The sequence below is a fragment of the Uloborus diversus genome, chromosome 9 (genome assembly GCF_026930045.1).
Source record: "Uloborus diversus isolate 005 chromosome 9, Udiv.v.3.1, whole genome shotgun sequence".
Classification (NCBI taxonomy): Eukaryota; Metazoa; Arthropoda; class Arachnida; order Araneae; family Uloboridae; genus Uloborus; species Uloborus diversus.
In genome coordinates this window covers 52,711,362-52,737,632 of record NC_072739.1, presented here as the reverse complement: position 1 = coordinate 52,737,632, position 26,271 = coordinate 52,711,362, and the positions used below count along the sequence as shown (strand labels likewise).

Sequence of the window (26,271 nt, the reverse complement as noted above, 5' to 3'; positions counted from 1 at the left end):
CTTCCCGATGAATTGATCGAAAAAGACCAGTTAGTGCTGTGTCATCGTTGCAAGAACCATATTATAAGTCGTAAAACGACCTCACCACCAAAGGCTTACTGGAATAATCTTTATCCGGAGAAGTGCCGAATGTTTTGCAAGAGCTCACGCAATCTGAGCAACGACTACTGTCTCGTATAATACCATTCATCAAGATCATTAAATTCAGCGGTTTATACGGCCAGTATGGTTTCAAAGGTCAAGCTATTCTTTTTGCACAAGACATCTTTGAAATTAGTGAGAAATTGCCACGTATGCTTCCCAGATCTCCAGATGATGCAGGAATCATCGTAATAACCGAGAGGCTTGAAAACTTAGACATCACACGGGAGTTTTCAATTTCTCGCGATCGAGTTTACGCTGCTCTGCAATGGCTTATCCGAAATAACCCATTATACTGTGACGTTGAAATTGATTATAACGTCGAACTTGATAATAGCGCGTTAGTTAGAGTGGCAGATGAAGTCATAGAAGCTGTCCACGTCGAGAATGAACAACCTACAGCATATGTTCAGTTGAACGATAATTCTTCAATTTTAAGAGCATCATGGAATCAAGCTAATGAAATAATATTCAAAAATTTTCCAGGAATTCAGTGCTGTGCTATGGTTTTGGCCAACATCACAAAGGCCCCTATAATCTCCCCTCATTTGTGGACAAAAAATATTTTAGATATGAACATGATTGAAGGCGACAACTTGCACAAAACAGTTCGCATTCTTACTGAACAAGGACACGAAGAAGCATTCGAAATAGTAAATGGTTTTTTATTGGTTAAAAATTTTAATGTCATCAAACACGGTGTAACCATTTTTGGCAGAAATTTTACATTGGAATACAACGATGAGCCACGTTTGTATGGAGTTCTCAATGATGCAGCGAACGAAGGGAATATTGGTTATACTTTACATGAAGCACTGTCAGAACTATTCCAAAATTATACAGCGGGTATTTTAATTTCATCGGGAAAGTCGTATGGTGTCATGTACTACAACAATATGTACACTTTACAGATTCGCATTCATGTGGACCAAAAGGTGCAAGTGCCAGAGATGAATCAGGAAGAGCATGTGTGATTCAGTCACGTACACTACAAGAACTTGTACGTATTTGCAAAAGAGCGACTGGATCTCGTAACGTGCAATTTACAATTGACTATATCAAAGTAATTTTTGATGAATCAGTAGAAAATCAAAATATTTTGGCTGAAGAAGCAAATCATCCACAATTGCACAACTCCATTCAACCTCAAACTCAAGTACCTTCCTGTCCACTGGTGCTTCAAACATCTGTAATGGCACCGATAGACTGTGCTCAACCAGATGTTGAAGATGAACTCGAGTTGAACGAAAATATCAATGAAATCAGAAGAAAGACTCGTGATAACATTGTTAATATCGGACATGAAATGAAAGCTGAAGAGTTAGCTTGGTTTTTCTTGTTTCCGTACGGCATAAATGGCTTTAAAACATCAAGAGCAGTCAGTATCACTGCATTAGATTACTTTCAAAGCCGAATTCTAGGCAATGATTTACGATTTCAAAGCAATGATTATCTCTTTTATGCTTTATCGATGTTCGAATATGAACGAGTTAAATCTACCATATCTGCTTGTACTAAAAAAATTCATGGACAAGATGGCATGATCGAAGACGTTCATTTGTATTTAAGAAATTTGAGAGGTTCTGCAGCCTATTGGAGAGGGGCTTTAAATGAACTCGTAGCCCAGATTAAATGTCTGGGGCCACCAACTTACTTTGTCACCTTCAGCTGTAATGATTTGCATTGGACTGACATGAAAAAGGCGTTGTTGATTGTCGACGATCGCTCCGACGAAGATCCAAATGACTTGGACATTATATCGACACAGCGCCTTATAGAACAATATCCAGTGATTGTTAGTCGTCATTTTATGGTCAGAGTAAATGCTCTCATGAAGTTAATCCTCCGCAACAATAAAATCCTGGGTGGCAAAGTAAATGACTTCTGGTGGCGCGTTGAGTTCCAAAATCGTGGCAGTCCCCATCTGCACATGATTATTTGGATTGAAAATCATCCTTCGTTCGAAACACCTGAAGGAATCCTAAAACTTGACGAAGTTCTGACCTGTGAATTACCCCCCGTTGACGATGAACTTTATGAGATCGTCAAAAAGTGCCAAATACATCATCATACGCATACGTGTGAGAAAAATAACTCTGATACCTGCCGATTCAACTTTCCCAGAAAAGTTTGCACTGAAACACGCATCATCGCTCATACATCAGATGAGTTCATTCGTAACGGTGGAAGAATTTGCCTCTTGAAACGCCGACCCAAAGAGAGTTATGTGAATAACTATAATAAGTCACTTCTTTTGATATGGAAGGGCAACATGGATATTCAACCATGTGGCTCCAATGAATCTATAGCATATTACGTCGCTAAGTACATATCCAAGTCCGAACCCACACAGTTAAATTCCAGCATTGCACAGGCGATTCAACAAATCCGCCGAGATGAGACAAATATTTCTCGCAAACTTTTCAAAATATGTATGCGTCTAATGAGTGAGCGACAAGTTTCGGCATGCGAGTGTGTTTTTAGACTCTGCCATTTAAATTTACGAGACAGTTCAAGACAATGTGTTTTCCTCAACACCAGAAAAACCCGAGCAAAGATACAGAGTATTAAAATTCAACGAAGCGGAGATAACACCGGACTGTGCGCAAACATCTTTGATAGATACGAAAAAAGACCTCTGGAGCATCAAAATTTCAACTTTGCGAACATGACCTTGATGGAATTCGCCATGAAATTTAAACCATATTACGCGAAACCACAAAGCAAAGAATTTGTTGAGGAGAGTATTGACATTGACGTTTATAATGATAATGTTCCCCATAAGAGAAAAAAAAAAGAATTGATTACTTTGATGGACAATTGTAAAATAGAAATAAGAAATGTAACTGCTGTTGTAAGAGTTCCATACTTCGTTGCCTCCACTGATCCGGAGAATTTTTACTATAGTCTTCTTCTGCAATACATGCCCTACCGCTCGGAGCAAGAACTACTTGAAGGATTTAATTCTTCAAAAGAAGCCTTTCTTGCTCGAGAAGAGGCTTTAAAAAGAAACAGCGAGCAAATGGAAGAATATCGAGAACGAGATAGACAACTGGAGAATGCCTTTAACCAAGCTCACGCATTCGAAATACTCGATGCAGAACCGCTTGAATTGCAGGAAGACGTTGACGAAGAAGTTTTGGAACAACAAATAATGGACGACATTCAATTTCAAAATGCAGTCCAAGCAATGAACTTGCGTCAAAAAGACATATTCAAGTACATTACATCAAGTATTCAAGACCAATTGGGTGGCAGCCAACACCGAGAAAGACTTTTCATCACTGGCCAAGCTGGCACTGGAAAAACATTTCTTTTCAATCTACTGAAAAATCAAGTCAACCGATGTTACGCCAAGCCAGTAGTCAAAGTATGTGCTTTAACAGGTGTAGCTGCACGATTGGTTGGAGGATCCACATTACACAACTCGTTGAAATTACCAGTTCAAAAAGATGGTCGTATTGTGGAAATGCCTTTACTAACTGGAATATGTCTCCAAACTATGCGTCGACTTTGGACAGACATTGAATTCTTCTTCATTGATGAAATATCCATGGTACCGTACGAGATGCTATGCATGATTGACTCGCGTTTGAGGCAATTAAAGAACACTGACAATTTTTTTGGAGGCCTTAACATTCTAGTATTTGGTGATCTAATGCAGCTTCCACCTGTGAGAGGAAGACAAATATTCCAACAGCCCGAGCACATGATTCCTGCTACTGACTTATGGAAACTTTTTTCTTTGGTAGAATTGGTGGACAATATGAGACAGCAAGGAGACATGTTGTTCGTTGACCTCTTAAATGCTCTTAGAATTGGTGAACTCTCGGCACAGCATATGGCTGTTTTACTTGAGAGAGAAAGTTCTGATATGGATGGAGAGTTTTCCATTGAAAGAGCCTTAAGAATCTACCCAACTAACAAGCAGGTAGATGAACATAACAATCGAGTTCTCCAGTATTTCAGGAGCAAAAATACTAGTATCTACAAAATTCGTGCCCAAGATCAACTAATCGATGCAACAAAAAAACTCAACGAAAATACAAGTATCGATAGCATCATTTCAAAAGACATTAACAAGACCGGAGGTTTACCGCGAGAATTAGAAATTTTCGTAGGAGCTAAGGTTATGTTAAGAGCCAATATTGACGTCACCAAAGGTCTTGTTAATGGAGCTATAGGATTTGTAAAAGAGATTGTTTGGCCATATTTTCGCAGAGCTCAAGTGTATGCCGAGGACATCCCATCTGTTCTCATCAATTTCGGTAAAGACGGCATACACAAAATCGAGCCGAAATCCATTCAATTTCCAGCTTTATACAGTTATGGAACTGCCGAAAGGCGAATGTTGCCGTTGATTTTGTCGTGGGCTTCAACTGTACATAAAATGCAGGAAGTACTGTGGACTATGCAGTTGTCTATCTTGGAAATAAACTATTTGCTGAAGGACAAGCGTACGTAAGCTTGAGCAGAGTAAGATCTCTTGCTGGACTCCGGATAGAAGAGCTCGACTGCACAAAATTAACTGGCAAGAAGCCTTGCAATAATGATGCTCTTGTGGAAATGGAGAGAATGCGGAGGTACAGTGAAAATGATGAAAGAATACGAAATAGTACTGTCAAAAATGCTTGAATTTTCAATGTGGACTAGACCTACTGGGCAAACCACAATTTAAAAAAAAAAAAAAAAAAACGTTTCTGACTATTTACCTCTCAAGTGGTGTGGAAAAAGTAGCATTTTGCATGTGTCTAGTGATGTGATATACTAGAAATATTGGTATTTTGTAATTAAAACTAAAAAGTAGAAAATAAAAATAATAAAAAAAATTTTAAAAACATGCTTTTCTTTTTTTCATTCAAAAAAATTAACTAAAAAGTGGAAAATAATTTTCTTTTATCACAAAAAATTTATCCTATATAACACATAAGTTAACATCAGACCTATTGTATTACGATACATTGAAATTATCATTTAAATTTCTGACTCAAAAGAAAAGCGTGGGCGCCTTATCATAAAGTTATTGAAAATATTTTTGATTATCTTATAAGGATAATTAATAAGTATATGCGAACATTAAAATTCAATTTTCAATCGACTACTATTTATTGTTCATATTACTAAACTTACGTGTCAATAACCACTGTACCTTGCAATAAGGTTCTCTTTACAAGTGGAAACATTTTTTTAAAATCAGACATTAAAAATTAGTAAAAAATTTACACTTATGATACTTCAGAGCCGTAATATAATAAAAATTAATTTAGTAATTTATTATAATGCTGGTGTGTGTATTTATAACACTCTTAATATTTTTATTGTAGTTTTATATGAATCTTGATCCATCTTAATGATTTAATCTTCAATTCAATGTTTATGTTTTAATTTTTTAATGCGATTTTTTTATAATTCTATTCTAATTTTCTTAAGTCTAATATAATAAATTAATGCATACCAATTTATTTCTTTAAAATTTAATTCATCTGGTAAATAATTGCTTTTCCATGTGTATGATGTTAAATTTTTAATTTTCATTAGTATAAAACGGGTTATACGGCGCCCACGCTTTTCTTTTTAGTCAGAAATTTAAATGATAATTTCAATGTATCGTAATACAATAGGTCTGATGTTAACTTATGTGTTATATAGGATAAATTTTTTGTGATAAAAGAAAATTATTTTCCACTTTTTAGTTCATTTTTTTGAATGAAAAAAAGAAAAGCATGTTTTTAAAATTTTTTTTATTATTTTTATTACTATAGCCTATGCCCTATTAATAGGGCATATGTTATAATATTGAATTCTGTGCAGGTTGATTTTCTCAGTGTAAAACAGGTTTGATACTAGACGTATACCGAGTAGTACTCGGCCTTTCACTATTCGGCTGAGTTAACGAGTACCAATTACGTTTTAAGAAAACCACCGACACACATGTGATGAATTTTGAACTTATTGGAATAGTAGTCTAATAGTTTTTAAAACTAAATTCCAGGTGAAATTTAATTACGCATTATTTAAAAAACTTTGTATGTATATATATATATATATATATTTATAAATACAAAGTCATTTATATACATATTGACATATACATACATATATGATATGTCAAAAATTTTACAAAAAAAATTATTTTTAAAATTAAAAATAAATAAAGATATGATTAATCAAGTTGGAATTGAAACAAATTATACCAATCTATTACAGTTCTAGTCCACCAAACATAAATAATTTTTAAAAGCAAATAAAACAAATGTGCAGGAACATTGCAGACACGTGTTTCTGCATTATAAGGAACGTCTTTTGCAGTGCATAAAATCAGAGCTAAAGAATGTAAAGACATTCGACAAAAAAATCCGACTTTTGTCGGATGCCTTTAAATCCACGAGCTCGCATTTTGTGCATTGAAAAAGGAATTCCTTGTAACGCCAAAACACGTGTCTGCAGTGTTCCTGCACTGTGCTTTTAACGCTGTTTTATTTCCTTTTATTTTTTAAGAGCAAAGGTATTTTTATATTTCTTATAACTATTTTTGGTTTGTAGCAAAAATCCATTATAAAAATTCTATATTTTCTGTACTTTCCTTTTTTGCACAATTTTTAATAAATAAATTTTATTAACTTTGGGGACAAAATAAGGATTTATTCCATTGAAGCATTTCAGACTTCGTTATTCCCAAAATTTAAATTTGACTTGTAAACTTGAATTGTAAATGATAGCAGAATATTATATATGCTTGAGCTTTTATAAATTTTTATATCCGTCTTGGACAATATTCAATTTTTTGCAACTACTCGGTATTGGCCGAGTATCTGATCAAAATTTGGCCGAGTACCGAGTAGTTACCGAGCACTCGGTATGTCTCTAATACTTACCTACTAAATATATTTTTTTCACCCCAGCAAATTATAGCTATTATACATTAAAACATAGAAATAAGTCTGAGAAGCAAAGCATACAGCTGTCTCACTGATCCGAAATTAGACTTGCTATTTAACGATACAACTTAATTCATTTACGTGTCTCAAATTAAATCTACTATGCAGAACAAGAAAACTTTCTTTGCTAAGAACAAAACTTATATTATCAGAAAGAAAATCTGATCTGTTTTGTAGCAATAACAGCAAAAAAAAAAAGAAATTTGAATTTTGGCTTGTTGAATTCAAATTATGTTTTCGCAATCACGAGTGTGTGTATGTAAGCGTGTGTGTTTGTCTAGGCATGAGTGTGTGTGTATAGGTTTGTGTATGTATGCGTGTGTGTTTGTATCTGTATACAGGCATAAGTGTATGGGTGTGTGTATGTTTGCGTGTGTGTTTGTGTCTGTGTGCAGGCATGTGTGTGTGTATTTTGGATGTGGATGCAACCTGGAGACTGTTTTCACTAGTGGAGCAGCATCGAGAGGGGACAGTCGACGGTGGTGCTGCAGAGGGAGGCGGGGGAAAATAAAATCAGAGTAACGTCACGGACAGTCAAATAAGAACAATAAGCAATCGTGATTGCTTAATAATTAATTTGAATTTTGCACTTTGAATTCAAATTATGTTTTCCTCAATTACGAGTATGTGTGTGTATGTAGGCGTGTGTGTTTGTGTCTAGGCGTGAGTGTGTGTGTGCTTGTGACTGTGTGCAGGCATGAGTGTGTGGGTATGTGTGTGTGTGCAGGCGTGTGAGTATTCGTGTGCGTGTAGGATAAAGACACAACCTGGAGCCGGTTTTTGCTAGAGGAGCTGCATCGGGAGGGGCGGGTCGACAGTGGTGCTGCAGAGGGAGGCGGGGGGAAATAAAATGTTAGGAATTCAAAACAGTCAGAGAACAATAAGCAATTGCTCAATAAATCGAATTATTCAATTTATTTTAATTCATATTTTAGGCAACATTTAAATTTTTTTTTTTTTTGCTTAATTTAGTTTGTTTTATCATAATTTTAGTTTTTTACAATGATGGGACAAAAATAGAATTCAATAGTCTTAATTGTCAGATAGTATAAAAACATTTTTTTTTCTCTTTGATGTTTAGTTGAAAAAGTACAGATTGTTTTAATTATTTTAAGAAGTATTTGATGAAAAAACTGGATATTTTGGTCCTTGAAATAGCTCTGTATGATTGTTTTGAAATTACATATTTAATGTAATATGCTAATTTACTTCCTGTCATTCTTTCAGGTCAGCCAAAAATTTTTTGAAAAATTTGGCTTTCCATCAGTGATTGGTGCACTAGACTGCACGTTGATAAGAATTAAAAGCCCAGGAGGAAAACGAGCTGAAACTTATAGAAGTAGGAGAGGGAAGTTTTCCTTGAATGTCCAAACTGTCAGCGATGCAGACCTGTTAATAAGGAACCTTGTAGTGCGATGGCCTGGCAGTACACATGACAGTACGATATTCGACCATTCTTATTTGCGCGCACATCTCGAAACTGAAGTCCCTAACAGATACCATGTGTTAGGTGATCTTGGTTATCCGCTTCGTTCATACCTGATGACTCCATTTTCAGCTCCAGCTACTGATAGCGAGAAAAGGTAATTTTATGCGGTTCTTTCTGTCAGTTTTAAAGTTCAAGCTATAGAAATATTTTGTTTCTAGCACCACTATGCTCAGTGCTAATGCAGTGGTTTCCAATGTGTGAGGCATGACTCCTCAGGAAAACAGAATAATTAACAAGAAAAATTAAAAAAAATTCCTTATTGTACTAATTTGCAGACAGCATTACAAAAGTAAAACTTAATTTTTTTTTTTTTATGATGATGATTTATGACTCTTCTCATTAGATACAGCTGAGGAATGAAAATTTTCCCCCTCCCAAAAAAAAAAGTTAGGAGCCTCCCTAACAGTCGTGCCCTTTGTATTTAGTTCATGACTATAACTTAATAGCTTTAATTATTTTCCTCCATCCTGTATTATGTATGTGCTAACTTTTTACAACAAAACTTTTATTTAAATGGGCAAAACGGTACATATATGTGCGTGACTGTTTATATTATAGGCTGTTTACAAATAATGTGTCATGCTTTAGAGGAGGATTCTTGAAATTTTGAGTTTCTGCTGGGGGAGGGGAAGAACTGTGACATCATCCATATTTTATAACATGGTTATGAAAAATAGTGTGAAGTAACAAGTGGAGGGGAGAGGGTACGGTGAAGTGTGAAATTATATGTCATAAGTGGGAGGGGTTCAAAATGTTGAAAAAAGTGCAACTTTATAATGGCCACATTTTTTAAACAAAAAACTAGGACATTGATAGAGTGGGAGGAAGTAGCTATGTTTTTTTTTTTTTTTTTTTTTTTACTGTGTCACTGAACTGAAGAATTTCAGATCTTACCAGATTTTTCAACAAAAAGATTGAAATACCGTGTTTATTTATTTATTTGGAATCTTACAGAAGAGCAGAACACATGTCTGATCACTTTAGATAATGACGAATCATTTACTGAAGGTTATAAGCATCAAGAATATAAGCATGTATGCTAAACTAGGATCTTTCCAACTGTTTGGTGTAACACATCAGGATTTAATTCGCTTCATAGCAAAGCTCCCATACATCTTTTCCATGTCATATTGTTTTTTTTTTTCATGTTACATGGAATTCAGACAATTTATGCGGATAAAGTAATGTGCCAAAAATACCCTCTTCTTGCTGTCAAGATTAATATCGCCCTTGTAAGGATGTTTAAGTACATAGCTTTGTTTTATGTTTTAAATTTTATATTGTTTTACTTCTTTAGGTACAACGAAGCACAGATTTTGGCCAGAAATGTTGTGGAGAGGCAATATGGTGTTTGGAAGAAAAGATGTGCATGTATTGCGGAATCAATGCGATGTCAGTTACAGAATTCTCAAACAATTATTGTTGCCACAGCGGTGTTGCATAATATTGCAATCATACTAGGTGACAGTTATGATGAAGGTAATTTCACACCTGGTGTTCAGGATGGACCTGTAAATCATAATACACATCATGCAGGCATGGCCAAGCGTAATGCAATAGTTGCAAATTATTTTGTAAATATTTAGTTTCTTCTTTATTTGTTGTTTTTCTTCAACTATATTAGCATCAGCTAAAGAAAAAATTTACTTTGGTTCCTTTCTATCCCACATGTTCATGTCATCCTCCATTGTAGTTTCAATTGCAATGAAATTCTAAAATGATTTTGCTTGCTCTTATCTTTTTCATTTTAAATTTTAAGTACTATATTCAAAACAATTCAGTCTGAAATTTAGTTCACTTCTCAATAAATGAAATCTGTGCAATTTATGCAACGCCACGGTGGCAACAATAATTTCTTGAGAATTTTGTAAATCTTCTTATGTGTAACAGTTGATAGAGTTGGGAAAATAATTTCACAACACTACCAAGATGACAAATTTCAATTTCATTTATAACACAAAGGAATGTTATTAAAAGTAATATTTAATTGAAAAAAAACTGAATTTTTTTACATTTTTGGCATAAAAGTTTTACATTATGATGTTATACAAAGTTCTTTTTTTAAATTGTACATTAAGAAAGAATAACTTTATTAAAAATATACCATTTTATTTTAAAACTTGTGTAATTTCTTTTTTAAATTCATGTTCTTCATATAATACACTGTAACTACAATGAACAAAAACTATTGTAGATTGACAATTTTTAAAAACAAACTACTGGCATTTTTCTCAAGTAGTTAGGTGGTTATTTAGTTTTTGATCACGAAATGACACTATAGTCAGAAGAAAATCACAGAACTTCTACAAAGCTGTAAAAGACTTCCGTGTATGTATTTTTTTTCCCTTCAGTTCAAAAATTGTCATTTATTATATTTAAGTTAATTGTTGCATTATATTTTGAACACTTTTATTTGCACACATGCATAAATGTTGTAAAAATTGGATACTATTATGGAAAAAAAAAAAGACTCATACATACTATAAAATATAACCTCGACACATTTTATTATGTTTTAGATATTTTCTGACAAAATAGTTTCTCTAAAAATGTGCATTAGATGCTTTTTATCGCAACCTGATTTGCGAGTTAACTTAAAGCGTATTTTCCTGAGAGTATATTTGTTACTCATGTTAATATTTAAATGCTAATTAAACATTACAATATTTCTAATTTATTTGGCTGACTTAATTACTTTTTCTGAAAGTGTAATTCTATATATTAAACTAATTTTAGAGTTTTTTTTTTATTTCTTAAGTCTATTCTTTATATTGTGATACATAATGGTTTCTTACAACTTTTGATTTTCTAGTACTTTTTTAATACTCCCAGAATAAATGCAAAAATCACTTGTGCAAATGGATTCAGGAGCATGAGTCATCAACTGTATATTTCAATTCATATTTTTTATTGCAAAATCCTGTATTTTTAGTGTGTCTTTAACACTTCATTCAAATTCAATGCTTTTGTAAATCAGCTTTTATGCCATTTTTAAATAAAACTCTTTACCAATACTAAAAAGTTTGTTTCTTTCCATGGAGAAAAATCACCAGCTTATTTATTTTAATTATGTTTTTCATCAATGCTTCTTTCTAAGGAAAAGTAAAATTTATAAAATGAAGCATTTTCAAAAGATTCAAATCAAGGCATGAAAAAAAAAGCATGGCCTGACCTTTCTGGCTTTTGGTACTGAGAAATACATGGCTCAAGAAGGATTACACATGTTCAATCACTAAAAATCTACTAATGATACATTCATAGTGATTTTAAGTTATAGACATTTTACTCACTTTAACGATTTTCAACCCCTGAAAAAGATATAAATATTTTATCCTTAAAAAGAACTACTTTTATGGTTTGCATATTTGTTTTAACTTTTCTTCTTTCAATTAAGTTTGAAAAGCACACTAAGAAAAGGTCACTGATCAAAAATTTAAGGAAAAGCAATTTATATTTTAAAACAATAAAGGTTTATTTATAAGTTAACTACAAATTTTTTTTTATTGAGCTCAGCATAGTAATTCCTCATCTCTTCATAAGCTGCGAGCTTAGCCTCCAGCACTCTCATTTTCATTAGATGCTCGGCTTCTCTAATCTCCATCAGTTGAGAACTTTCCTTCTCCACTGCTTCTTTGCGGGCTTTTGCCCCTTCAACCATTACAGAGGAGGCCCTTGCAGAGGCATTTGGCCTTCTTAAAGTTGGCACCCGGACGCGCCTACTGTTTGCAGCCAACCTTTGGGACATTGGCTTTGGAGTGGCAGCAGAGGTGTCCTACAAGATATATACACAAATCTCAATGCATATATTCAATTATAAAACTAACTATATACTATTATACAATGCATCTCTGCAGTTATCAGCTATTATACCACTAAACGGTAAACTACTTTAATAAAATTACCAATCTTACCCATAATTGTGCAATAAATAAATAGATGACTGAGTAACCAGCAACGAAAACAGAAGTTTTGGTAGTCATTATTTTGACACAGTAGTGCCAAACTTTTACTTACCTGAAGACTGCAACTCATAATAAAATGATTCTTGCTGGCCACAAAAATTTTTATAAAATTTTAAAATAATATTTTGCTACTTAACATGTGGAAACATGAAAAGGGATTAGAAGACTACAAAAGGAGAACTGTTGCAATCATTACTTAACACATATTTTATTGCATCTGCTTTCCAGAAACAATTTGCAATATTGAGGTCTACATTCGTGACTAATTGCAATTTTTGATTTGAAAAACAAAGCACAACAGCGTGCCATATGGGTCAGCTTTGTGAGATATAAATATGGCACCACAGCTTTAATCAAAATAAGATGCGAGTACCAAGTGTGTAACTGGATTTTACAAAGAGATTTAATCGTGATATTCATACTTTGATCTGATGTATTATGGGGAAAGGATACGAAAGCACTATACTGCCATAGGCAGATACTGACAACCATTTTAGGGTGGGTCATGCTGAAGAACATATGGTTTTAGATACCAAAAAATTTATGAAACTGTTTGGGTGTCAGAGAAAACCCAAATTGACCAGGAATAAGGCACTTCCTAACGTGTAACTGTTATTAATTAATATAAGCGATGAAAAGTAGAATTTCAAATATTTAGCTCCGAAAATAATCAATCAATTGAAAAGATTACTGAAATCATTTATATCTTATTCATAAATTATTTAAATGCAATATGGATAGCTAATACAGTCGGACATTGATTTAACTCAATCAGAGACCAAAAATATTGTACGTTAAATTGAGATTATTCCCAATATCGGGTTGCGAAATTTTTTTTTCACTTGTCTTATCTGAAAGCTCTAATAAGCAACTCTAACCATAATTAGAAAGTGTACCCTTTTTGTACAGCATTTCATGACTTATTACACACTAGATCATTTGAAATTTCAACATACTGAGCAATAGGTGTTTGACAATTTTCTTGATAATTGACTCGGAATAGTTCTCTTTCAATTCTATGGAAAGAAGAAAAAAAATATACTTGATTTTTAGTAATTACTAACTTAAATAGCTAGATTTTGGTGATATGTGAAAAAATTTTGCTCACGTCTTTGCTTTTTCATGTACTAATTTACCTTTTAATTAATAATTTGCCATACTTATCTTATTAGTGTTCCTTTTAATGCCTATATTGTGATGTTAATTAAACTACATCTATATGCAGTTATCCTCTTACAACAATTTACATTGTTTCTGTTAATAAATGAAAGTACTGACTTTTTATGCTATGAGAACAAGTTTAGACTAGAGATATAATGTAGTTGGTTTATTTATTAATTAAAATATAATAAAGTGAAATATGAAAATCTACTTACTGCTATCTTGCTGCAGAGATTCTTCGTAAGGGAAGTCGGAATCATATTAGCATTCAATGGACTCCGTCAGAATACCCATTGATGCGACTCTTTCCTCTATGGGGGTGATGAGCATTTTTTTCGTTCCGCCACCCGTTCGGAAGATCTCCACTTTTTCTAAAGCTTTTCGTTTGTTGGATTCTTTCTTCATATTTTTCCACTTATTTTTTAGCTGAAGAGCAGTCCTAGGAGGAATTGTACCGCCGATAGAATTGTACTGAGCGGTCAACTCCTCCCAAGCTCGATCTTTTTGCGTATTAGCGATTGCATTTGTTTTTTTACATTCAATGACTTCTTTGAAATTATCCGCCAAAGAAGCTAACATTTCAGCTTCATATGGTGTGAAATGCGCTTTCGAAGCCATCTTTTGATGATAAATGAGAACGGATGATGATAAATGAGAACCTAAAACAACGTGCTTCAAAAGGGATATGCGTATGCGATAGTAAGCATAACCGCCGACAACGAGGACGGCAACCGTCGGCTTTGCCTCTCCTGTAAACAATATCACATGACCTAAATCCACCAATCACAGCGGCTTTTACATCTAGGGAGAAAAAAATGAGAGGTCTGGGTGACTCGCAGTTGGATAATAACAACTGTGAGTAACCTCGCGGTTTGAGTTAGCCCTGGGTTCATCTACTCGGCAGTTAATCTTCCTCAACTCGCGTTGGTTAATACGAGCGTTAGAGCAATAACTCCATTACTTGCCCCAACGTTAAGAGCCATTGTTTTGAAATTCAGACAAAAAACGGAAATGTTGGCAGTGACCATTTTTGATTTTCCTAATTTTTTTATATGCCAAAGTAGGTCATAAGAAGTGAACATTCCGAAATTTTTAGCCTTCTAAAAATTTTCTTTCGCTCGTTAAAAATTCCCAAAGTTTGAGGTTTTGCAGCGCTTTTTTAGAAAAATTCTATAAGTCGCATTTCAGTGCGCTATAGCTCTTTACAGAAACTCCACCCCACGGTTATATTTATATTTATTGGTTGTACTGTATCTAGTGATGATGACTTCATAGTTATTTTGGTTGGGGATTGTTGCTTTCTTCAGATAATGGGTCACAAAATATGGATTTTATCCGTTTTCGCGCAAGTTTAACCTGCGTTATTTCCCCCCAAAAAGCCACCCCCCGAAAAAAAATGTGACATATACTGAAAGTTTATACTATGAAGAGAGTAAATAGCACAAAATTTGTTTGAGGTTTTAATTTTTTTTAGGAGAAAAATGTCCTGATATTTTTTAAATTTTGAAAAATTGTGCTTTTTTGATCGCAATTAACTCAAAACAGCATCACTAGGAAAACAAACCTTTTATATATTATGGTACCTGGCTATGTGTAAAACATCATGAAAAAGAAAACAGCATGGGATCTCTTATTGTTTTCTAAAAAATAATTTTTTTTGTAGCTCATTTTATGCGTTTTCGCGTGCGTAAAACGTGTGTCCAGTATGCAGATTAGACCTGCTAAAACTTAAAGGATGTAGTAAGAATGTATATATGTATGTATAAAGAAAGAGAAAAAGGCTAGCACTACTTTATTTGTCTGATTTTTACAAATTGATGGTATTTTAATTGCAGGTAAATCAGAAAACGATAAATCGATATCATATATATATATATATATATATATATATATATATATATATATATATATATATATATATATATATTGAATTATCATTTTATCGTATCAATCCCAAAATAATTCTTTCTTATTTATTTATTTATGCCCATAGCAATGGAAGAAATTTCATGAACTATATCTGCTTCACTTTCCTCTAAATGTCTATTTTTTATGTTATCTTCAAATACCTGTAAAAGGCTGTCGGTTCTTGATAAATCAGTATTATTTGCTTTTTTTTTTGCTTTGTATATCGGCTAAAAGCAGCTTGAATTTGACTTTTTGTCAGATATTATTCGGTTGGAATATTTTTTTGTCTTCAATCATCTCTGTTCTCATTGCATCTTCTACTTGGTCGGGCGTCTGATTTCTCCCGGTTTTCTCACCATAAAGGAAATTTTCTTAAAAATACTGTCTTTGTTTCATTGAAAATCGTGTACTTTTACGAGTTGGGAGAGCCCACCCCTCACATGAGATTGACAAAATGTTTTCTTCTTTGTTTTCTCCTTGTTGACTGGTAGATGCCTGACCAAGACCAATCAGAAAAATAAAGTATTGCTAGTCTTTTTCTCTTTCTCTATTCACACATATGAATATGTAAATTCCTACTACATGCTTGAAGTTTTAGCAGATCTAATCTGCATACTAGACACACGTTGTACGCACAAGAAAACGCATAAAATGAGCTACAAAAAAAATTATTTTCTAGAAAACAAAAAGAGATCCCATGCTGTTTTCTTTTTCATGATGTTTTACACATAGCCAGGTACCATAATATATAAAAGGTTTTTTTTTCCTAGTGATGCTGTTTTGAGTTAATTGCGATCAAAAAAGCACAATTTTCGAAAATTTGAAAAATATCAGGGCATTTTTCTCCTAAAAAAATTAAACCTCAAACAAATTTTGTGCTATTTACTCTCTTTATAGTATAAACTTTCAGTATGTGTTAAATTTTTTTCGGGGGATGGCTTTTGGGGGGAAATAACGCAGGTTAAACTTGCGCGAAAACGGATAAAATCCATACTTTGCGACCCCTTATATGAAGAAAGCAATAACCCCCAACCAAAATAATTATGAAGTCATCATCACTAGATACAGTATAACCAATAAATATAAATATAACCGTGGGGTGGAGTTTCTGTAAAGAGCTAAAGCGCACTGAAATGCGACTTCTAGAATTTTTCTAAAAAAACGCTGCAAAACCTCAAACTTTGGAAATTTTTAACGAGCGAAAAAAAAATTTTTGGAAGGCTAAACATTTCGGAATGTTCACTTCTCATGACCTACTTTGACATATAAAAAAATTAGAAAAATCAAAAATGGTCACTGCCACACCTTGTCTGAACTTCAAAATAATGACTCTTAACATTAGTCCCATCGCATCCCACTGCTACAAGTTCTGAAGTTGATATGTCTTTGGAGTTCAGCCAACTGATAATGCTCGACTTAATAACGTGACCGTGCCCAGATGCAGGACTAATGTGTCCCATGTAATTTGAGCCTGGCTCACTTATTAAAACCACATGTTCTTCTTTTATAGTGCTTTTGCTACATTTGCCTTTGACTTTATCCATCACGATTGTGGTGTCTTTACGACTATCAACGTACAAACCTTCAAGTACTGATGCTTTTTCTTTTTCTTGTATATTTATCTCTAATCGAAGTTTTTTCTTTTCTCTTTGTATTTTAGTTTTGTCTATTACTTTTGACTTATCTTCTTTTGTGATGATTTTTAAATCCTCCAAAACAGCGCTTGCTAATATTGCAGCCCCTCTCTTCGAAACCCCTGTCCTGTTACAGGCCATTGCTAATGACGGCAAAGATAGCCTCATTTGTTTTGAGTTAGCGTTATTCTTCCGTTTGCGGCTATGACTTACCTTGAGAAAATTTGGATCTTCAACTACACACCCTTGTATCTGTAGCATAGTCGGCTTCAAAATCATCCGATTGCGAGGATGTTGTTAAGTTTTCCAGTTGCTCAAAATTTTGTTTATGTAAAGCAGCAGCACCGCCTTTAGAACAAATTACTTTGCTCTTTCTCTGTTCTCGTGTCTGGAGTTGTAGACTTTTCACGTTTATATTGATATATTTGGCATTAATTAAATCCCCATTTTCTTTTATCTTGCAAAGTCACAAATGCTAATTTCAATGTATATAACGTATTTCCCGATCTTAGACACGTGCGTGCCTTACGTCATGAAATGACTAAATTCCTTATCCATTTGATTGGCCGCCGTTCTAACATCGGGAAATGCGCATTTAACCTGCAAATGACTCTGGCTGACTATATATGTTGCTTCTGTAGTTCAGTTGCTCTCTCTTTGTTAAGGCGCCGTATTTTAGCTTCACAGTTAGCAAGTCGGTTGCTAGCCGTCATGCTCTCGAATAGGCATTTTATAACTGTAAACTTTATCTGCAAACCATAAGTTTAAATAACTGTAACTTCGATTGCATAAATGATTCTTCATTTGTCATAATGCAAATTTACAAATAATGGTTTTGCCTGTTTTACTAAACTAATTATGCTTCGAGAGAACTTATGTTGCAATATCATATTTCATATGTAAATAGCTCGCCAAGGATACCACTGTATAATATCACCAAGGAGAAAATAAAGTCATAACTTCAAATACAGGTATTATTTTCCGAAAAGGACTCCAGTTATACTCTTCAACTAAAAATGCACTAATTAAATTAGTCATCGGTGCGATAACTTCATTGATAAAACCTCATCGCACAATAATTTTCCTGATGGTTCTCTGGTCTGTTAGAAATTTCTGCTCTTTTATAGGTATCTTTTTAATTTTCGGACAAATACATCCAATAAAATCGGAACATTTACACGTAGAAATATCAAAAAGGGATTTGGGTGCATTTTCTTTGAAAGCCTCTACCTTGACTTTGAACACATCTGTCATCTTTGGTTTCATGTTTTTTACAAGGTTTCTATATTTACTGTGATAATCGTGGAACATTATACGAACCCGCTCGTGAGACACACTGGGAATGGAAGCCTTTTCCCATAAGTCTTCAATCTTTATTGATAACATTTCTGATATTTCTTTTAAAGAGGGTTGTTTGCCATTGTTCTTTTCTCTAAACTTTTGCATAAAGTAAAGGTAACACTTCATAACGTCCTGGTATGTTGGCAAGACATTACTTTTCAAGTCATTTGGAAATCCAAAGATAGGACAAGTATACAGTTTTCTTGTCTTCCTTATGGTTTTGCTTGCCATTACTGTAAAGTAAAAATGGTACAGTAAGTTAAGGTAAATATTGCATATAGTATTATGAAATGTAGGGTAGGTAGTAGGAACCATTTCAGTCATGGCTCAGGCTACGCTTCGATCTTAGCAAAAAGGCAGCGGGCGAACACAAAGCACGTGGTCTCTATGGAAGCCGCCATCTTGAAACAACAAAATAGCTAAGAATAGAATCATTATAAAAAGTACTTACTTTGAATCTTTGCAATCTTTAGGATCCTTGTAATCTTTTGAATATTCGTCTATAATAACCATTAACGTTAATTTACAAGTTTTGACAACATAAATTCTTGGTCCGCGACACGAATACGAAGACAGCCAAACAACAACAAAAGTGCTGGTTTCCTAGCAGCGTAGCTGCACAGCACAGCGACATCTGGTGACGATATTTTTAACAAAGATTGAACAAACGATAAAATTAGTGAATTTTGCATAATTAATGGTCCCAGAGGCAACTGAAAATATTACTTCAGATCAACAAAACTTTGCACACATACTAACAATAACATAAGGTAACTTTTCCGCACTATTAGAAGTAAAGATTCCTATTTCTTATTTTTTTAAACAAACTTTGAAAAAACGATATAATTAACGAATTTTGTATGATGAACGGCCCCAGAGGCAACTGAAGATATTAACTCAGATCAACAAAATTTTGCACACATACTAACAATAACATAAGACAACTTTCCCGCACTATTGGAAATTCAAATTTAAAAAAAAATTAAATCCGGCCTTTTTCGATACAACCTAATGTACAATAGGTTCTTCCTTTTGTAAAAGCAATGTATATAGTTGCTAGATTGATGAAACAAATGCAATGAAATGCAAATAAACTATTGTGGTGAGTTTTTTTAGGTGTAAATATCTAGCGTGAATATCGTATATATATTGTCGTGAATATCTATCTGATTTACTAACATCTTGTACAACATTTCTTCAAGTACTTTTTTAATACATCAAATTGTTCAATTAACCTGTCGCAAACAGGTCCAAGCGTCAACCATCTGTTTTCTACACGTCGGATGATAGCATGGTTGCCTAATACATTATCTAACATTTGCTCTTGTAAGCAGTGATAATCTTTTTTGGCAGGTAAGAGTTTGAACCATTGATGAACATCGATAGCAAATGGCCAGTAAGATGTGTTTACTCTGGATTCAATCCTATATTTTACAATTTAAATTTTAAACAGGATGTACAAATTAACACCCTACTCTGAATCTATTTTTAAAATGAAACAGAAAAAAACTTTTACGTCCAAATTGGATGATATTTCCTTTGTCAGTAGCCCATTCCACAGAACGTCTAGGATTGTGCTGCGATACCATGCATATATATTTCTCTCTTCCTTCAAATCCATCGCCTTTTTTAATTTCATAATTTGAATCTTCTATAAATTTAACCAGAATATATAGCTTGTTGAAATTTATTTTCAATGCTATAATAAAATCCTTTACGAAAGCGAAGCGGAAGCGGCTTGACAGCGTGTAACGTAAGCGTGGTCGCAGTTAATTTTTCAAGAAAGAAAAGTTGCAATTTTTCCTTTTGCATAACTTTTATTCTGATTTCAAATATGTAATAATTAGTTGAACAAATAATTTGTCAGTTTTATTTATTTATTTATTTATTTATTTATTCAAATGTCTTATGATCTCTCAAAATATAAATTCAAATTTCGTCCAACTCAAACCTGCACCTACTTACTCTTTTGACGTTATATCAAAAAAAAAAAGAAAGAAAGAAAGAAAGAAAAAGAACAAGAAAACAGTAATTACCTGAAAAGTGAATATGTTTCTGGTGAAAGTACACTTTTATGAACGGCCTAGACGAATTTTGATTAAAATATTAATTATTCCACTTACACTTTTGAAATTATTTCAATAAAACAGTTATTGCCTGAAAATAAATATTTGGCAGATTGAATTACATTTTTATGTACTGCTTAGATACTCTTTGATTTGATTCTTACGATATTAATTTTACACCATTTTACTTAAAAAATTTCTGTACTGGCGTCACCCAGATTGTCTTCATCATCTCCATGCTCAGACCTTTTCGTTACCCCTGCTAAATCAAGTTGGATCATTATTTTTAACATACCTATCAGGTTTGTTTGTTTTCTCAAATGATTATTGAAGACCTGGTTTAACGTTTCTTCGAAATAAATCATGTCTAATGCCGATGTGCCTAAGAAAAAAGTTAGGTACAACAGATATTTGTGTACCGATGAACCTATCCCTAAAAGAACTTTGGTTCGCAGACGTAAGGAAGCAGACCAGGAAAGGGAAGCTAGTATAAATGACAGTGAATCACTTTCATTTACTGACTGCAATTCCGATAAATCACCTGTAAATAATTACCTGGAAGAGGATCTTAACGCATATTTTCAATATAACTCATCATTTTCCAATTTCAGCTCTAGTTCGTTATCCGACGATGAATATGAGAATTTAGAGGAACAATTGCCAAGCAATGATATGGTTTGGTTGGTTAGATTTTTTACGGCGCAAGAGCCCTTGAGGGCTATACTGCGCCAAACGATTTTTTGCTATATATTTACTTTTTATTTAAGAATAATTTTAAAAAGTAAAAGTAAGTATATTCTGAAATCAAAAGAATAAACTTTCAAGTACTAGTATTAAAAAAGGACAGCCTTAAAGATAAATAAACGTTCAAGTCATATAAGGAAAAATGGATGAAACAATATCTTGAAAAATAAGGAAGAGACGAACACTAAATTAAAAAGGAGAATCCAATCTCCTGGAGGAAGGAGTATAAATTGCAATGGGGAGGATCCCCCAGCAAGTCTTTCAAACATGGATTAAAACCATTAAAATATTTAAAACGAATTTGATTAAAATTTGGGCAGCTGCATAAAATATGCTACACTGTCTGGTTGACGTTACATTTAATTGAAGTTGGAGCTGGTTCACGGCATAGGAGGTATTTATGGGTGAACCTGATATGACCGATGCGAAGACGAGTTAATAAAACTTGTTCTCTCCTGGAAAGTTGTAATGATTTGAAACCTTTAGCCGATGGTTGGATCGAATGTAATTTATTTAGGGTTTCAAGATTCCATGTCTGCTGCCAATGTATGTCAAGACATTCAGAAATTGCGTTTTTAATGTCATTAAAAGGAACACTATCATCGACCATGATGTTCGCGGTTTTGGCAGCTGCATCGGCTACCTCATTGCCTGTAATGCGCACATGACCAGCGATCCAACAATAGAGAACGTGAAAATGATTTTGAATAAGATTTTTGTACAAATGATATGATTCAATGACTATAGGGTGGCCATTATTATTGCAGCTAGTTATGGCATCCACTGAACTTTTTAAGTCAGTGTATATTACCCATTTTTTGTGGTTGGACTGAGCTATTGACTTCAGAGATGCAAATGTAGCTTTTATTTCAGAGGTAAATACTGAACAAGATGAGTTTACTATTTCTGCTGTGACCTGACTATTAATTATTGTGGAAAAGCCGACGTGATCGTTTGCTTTTGATCCGTCAGTAAAAATGTCTTTATAACCAGAATATTTGTTTTTGATCTCATGAAAGATTTGTTGATAAACTGAATCGGCAGTAGTTTGCTTGGGGAATTTTGAGAAGTCATTGATTATAGAAAGTTTTACTTCGCACCATGGTTCAATTTGTTTTTTTGTGTTGACAGTTTAAAAATCTGGTAGCTGTAAGTCTGATAGTACCCGACGCATTCGAATCCCGAATGTTGGTGTCATCGAAGGGCGATTACGAAATAAAACAATATTAGAGGGGTTGAAAATATGGAGATGTACTGGATGATTAGTGGAAGGTTTTGTTTTAAAGTAAAAATTTTAAGAAAGTTGGAGACGTCTATTGTTTAGAGATAGTTCGTGTGCAAGGATATGGAGACTGTTGATAGGCGAAGTTCGAAATGCTCCTGTGCAGATGCCTAGTGCCTGATTATGTATTGGGTCTAGAGCTTTCAGATAGGTTTTTGCAGCGGAGCCATAAATTTGACATCCATAATCAAGCTTTGAGCGTATCAGAGCCCAGTATATTCTTAACAGAGACTCTGTATCAGCACCCCAAAAAGTGTTCGCTAAGACTTTAAGGATATTTAATTTTAATGAACATTTCTTTTTTAACTCTTGTATATGCGGTAAAAATTTAAGTTTATTATGAAGTGTGAGACCAAGGAATTTTTCTTGATCTTTTACAGCTATTGGTTGATTATTGAGGAGAAGATTTGGATTAGGATGAAGGCCTCTTTTACGGCAGAAATGAATACAGAATGTTTTTTGAGCAGAGAAAGTGAAACCATTTTCTTCCGCCCATCGGGTTACTTTATTGATTGAAATTTGAAGTTGTCTTTCAATGATACTCATGCTCGATCAAGAAAAAGAAATTTGAAAATCATCAACGAACATGGTACCTTTTACAGCAGGAGGCAGTTGATCAATTAAGCTATTGATTGCGATTATGAAAAGAGTTACGCTTAAGCACACTTCCCCCTGGGGGACTCCTTCTTGAATGAAGGTATCCGACAGAACAGATTTGACGCGTACACGAAAAGAACGATGTTTCAGAAAATTGGAGAGAAAGATGGGTAAATTACCGCGCAACCCATACTCGTGCAGGGTTTTGAGGATCCCATACCTCCAGGTACGGTCGTATGCTTTTTCAATATCGAAAAATACGCTCACAAGATGTTTTCGTTTAAGAAATGCTTCTCTTACTGATGTTTCGAGAAGCATTAGGTTGTCTATTGTGAATCTGCCACGCGTGAATCCACTTTGATATGAGGATATGAGATGGTGTGACTCCTGGATGTGCATTAGGGTGGGTCGAAAAAAACTTTTTTTTTTAATTCGAAACGCTTTAGTGCGGAAAAGTTGCCAATTGCGATAAGAATTAAAAGCACACCAAATAGAACAAAATCGGATAACATCTTCCGGTCGCGCAACGAACTTGAATGTTATAAAAAATTGCTAAAATCGATCTATTTTGTCATTTTTTTCTATCATTTAAAAATTTAATAAAAAGCAAGCTTTAGTTTTCCACGTTCGGATTAAGGTTTAAATAACTCAAATAAATTATAATTTAACCAATTTACAAATATTATCCGCTCGCGCAATATCTTAGAAAAAAGTGATCTTTACAAAGACTTCACTTTTTGAGGGGCAACTCTGAATTCGTTTTCTAGAACTAAACGAACACGAACACTATTTAAACGGTTAAAACTAGACTGAAGTAGTTGAAACCGGTTTAAACTAGAATGAAGTAGATTTCACTGCCCTTCCCTCCCTCATCTATCGCCTGTTCCTGCTCACACATTTCGCTGTGAGCGTTGCGTACCGTTGAGTTCGTTGCGCGACCGGAAGATGTTATCCGATTTTGTTCTATTTGGTGTGCTTTTAATTCTTATCGCAATTGGCAACTTTTCCGCACTAAAGCGTTCGAATTAAAGCGTTTCGAATTTCGTCTTTACAGCATTTCGCTGAGTTTTTCAGATCAAACATTGTGTTGCTTCGCAGATTTTTATTACATAATAATGAATGAATCGCAAAATATACTCACACTCACTAGGAGTGTGATTGCAAACTCCCGACGAGAGTTTTGTTGCCCTATATTTGGTGAGCCTCGAAGTCTCAATCAAAATAAGCTGCCGACATACGAATGTGTTCTTAAGTGCTGCTTTGAAGAGAGATACATTTTATCACTTGTGACAAAAAACAAATGCGTAAGTTTCGCCAAAGTAGCCTCTACTGTTGCGGGACACGTGAAATGTTTGTATGATAAAGCATAGATTCCTGCATTATCTGACTGTCGAATTGTAAAGATGATCAATGCGTATCACGACTCCTATACCAACTTAATGAAGTCTTACAAGCGTGACAAAGACAAGCCTGCATTTAAATCCAGACTAGAAGATTTTAAATTGAAAGCTCAGTCACTTTTTGATGTCTCTGCATGTAAATGCACAATGACAGTGAACTGTACATGCAAAAAAACACCGGATGCATGTCAATGTGCAATTTCAATCCAATGCTCCTGTGAGAAATCTAAGAAAATTCCTGTTCTTGAGTTGAAGTTCATGTATCTTCAAAGGCATTACAATATCGGAATGATCGGACCTATTGATAAGAAGGTTACAAAGCAACTGAATATCAGGGCTGAGAGGAACGCCCGCGATTTTAAACGAGTAGTGAGTGGAGATAAAATTTCTAACATAGGCGAATATTCTACAATTGAAGAGCAAAAACACAGTTCCAGTGAGGACTCATGTGCAGATGATGAATACATACTACCAAGTACATCTACTACAAAGCCAAAATCGCAGATGAGAGTTAAACTCAGCGCAACAGCACTAAATAGCGATCAGTTTGGAGTTTCTGATCGAGCTACAGCACCCATAGCATCCAGTGTTCTTCAAGACGTCGGGATGATAACTAAAACTGACTCTTCATTTGTGGTTGATAAGTGTAAAATAAAAAGAGACAACAGTCGCATTAGAACAGATTTACAAAGTGAATTTATACCTCCTGAAGAAAGTTGGGGTCTTTTCTTTGACGGACGAAAAGATGATACTTTGGTTCTTGAAAAGTTGAATGCGAAGCAATTTCGTAGAGAGCTGAAAGAAGAACACTATTCTCTTATCATGGAACCAGGATAAACTTATATAGGACATATATCTCCTTCCTCAAGTTCATCGAATGATATAATGCAAAGCATTATTCGCTGTTTGTCTGAGCTTTCAATGCCATTAGAAAAGCTCGAAGTAATAGGCTGTGATGGCACTGTAACCAATACTGGTTGGAAGACTGGCGTCATCTCTCGCCTAGAAAACTTCATAGGACGTCCAGTTCAATGGAGCATATGCCTTCTGCATTTTAATGAGCTTCCTTTTCGCCACATTTTTCAACATATTGACGGTCAAACATCAGGACCTAAATCTTTTAGTGGACAAATAGGACAGCAACTCACTTGCTGTGAAAAACTTCCGATTGCCCTTTATGAACCCATAGACTGTTTGATTCCTGATATAGACAAAAAGAGTTTAAGTAAAGACCAACAGTATTTGTTAGAAATTGCAAATGCAATCACCGAGGGAAAATGTCCGGAAGATTTAGCAAATCGGACTCCTGGTCCGTTGTCCCACTCCAGATGGCTAACTGTGGCCAACAGAATCCTTAGGTTGTATATAAGTTCTGCAGAGCCATCAGAAAACTTAAAAGAAATAGTTTGCTTCATCTTGAAATCATATATGCCTGCGTGGTTCGCCGTTAAAAAAAGCAAGTATTTTACTGACGGACCAAAACACGTCTTCCAAGCGATTCAAACATCAAGATATTTATCCAAAGAGTTACTACAAGTTGTTGATCCAGTCATACAACGAAACGCATTTTTCGCACATCCAGAAAATCTTCTGTTAGCAATGCTAGTG

The 26,271-nt window shown here is 34.3% G+C and overlaps 2 protein-coding genes across 2 annotated transcripts in view; both read left to right on the top strand.

Moving 5' to 3' along the window:
- The window catches only part of LOC129230212 (uncharacterized), a 3,398-nt gene extending 2,283 nt beyond the window's left edge, over positions 1-1,115 (top strand). The window contains exon 2 of the mRNA XM_054864614.1: positions 1,053-1,115. Within this exon, the coding sequence (XP_054720589.1) occupies positions 1,053-1,115 (63 nt within the window). The remainder of the gene's footprint in view (positions 1-1,052) is intronic.
- A 7,118-nt stretch (positions 1,116-8,233) lies between these two features.
- Positions 8,234-10,154, top strand: LOC129230211 (uncharacterized). Its single transcript, XM_054864613.1, has 2 exons — positions 8,234-8,662; positions 9,617-10,154. The coding sequence occupies exons 1-2, from the start codon at positions 8,277-8,279 to the stop codon at positions 10,152-10,154; spliced, it is 924 nt and encodes a 307-aa protein (XP_054720588.1). The 5' UTR covers positions 8,234-8,276.
- The last annotated feature ends 16,117 nt before the right edge of the window (positions 10,155-26,271 follow it).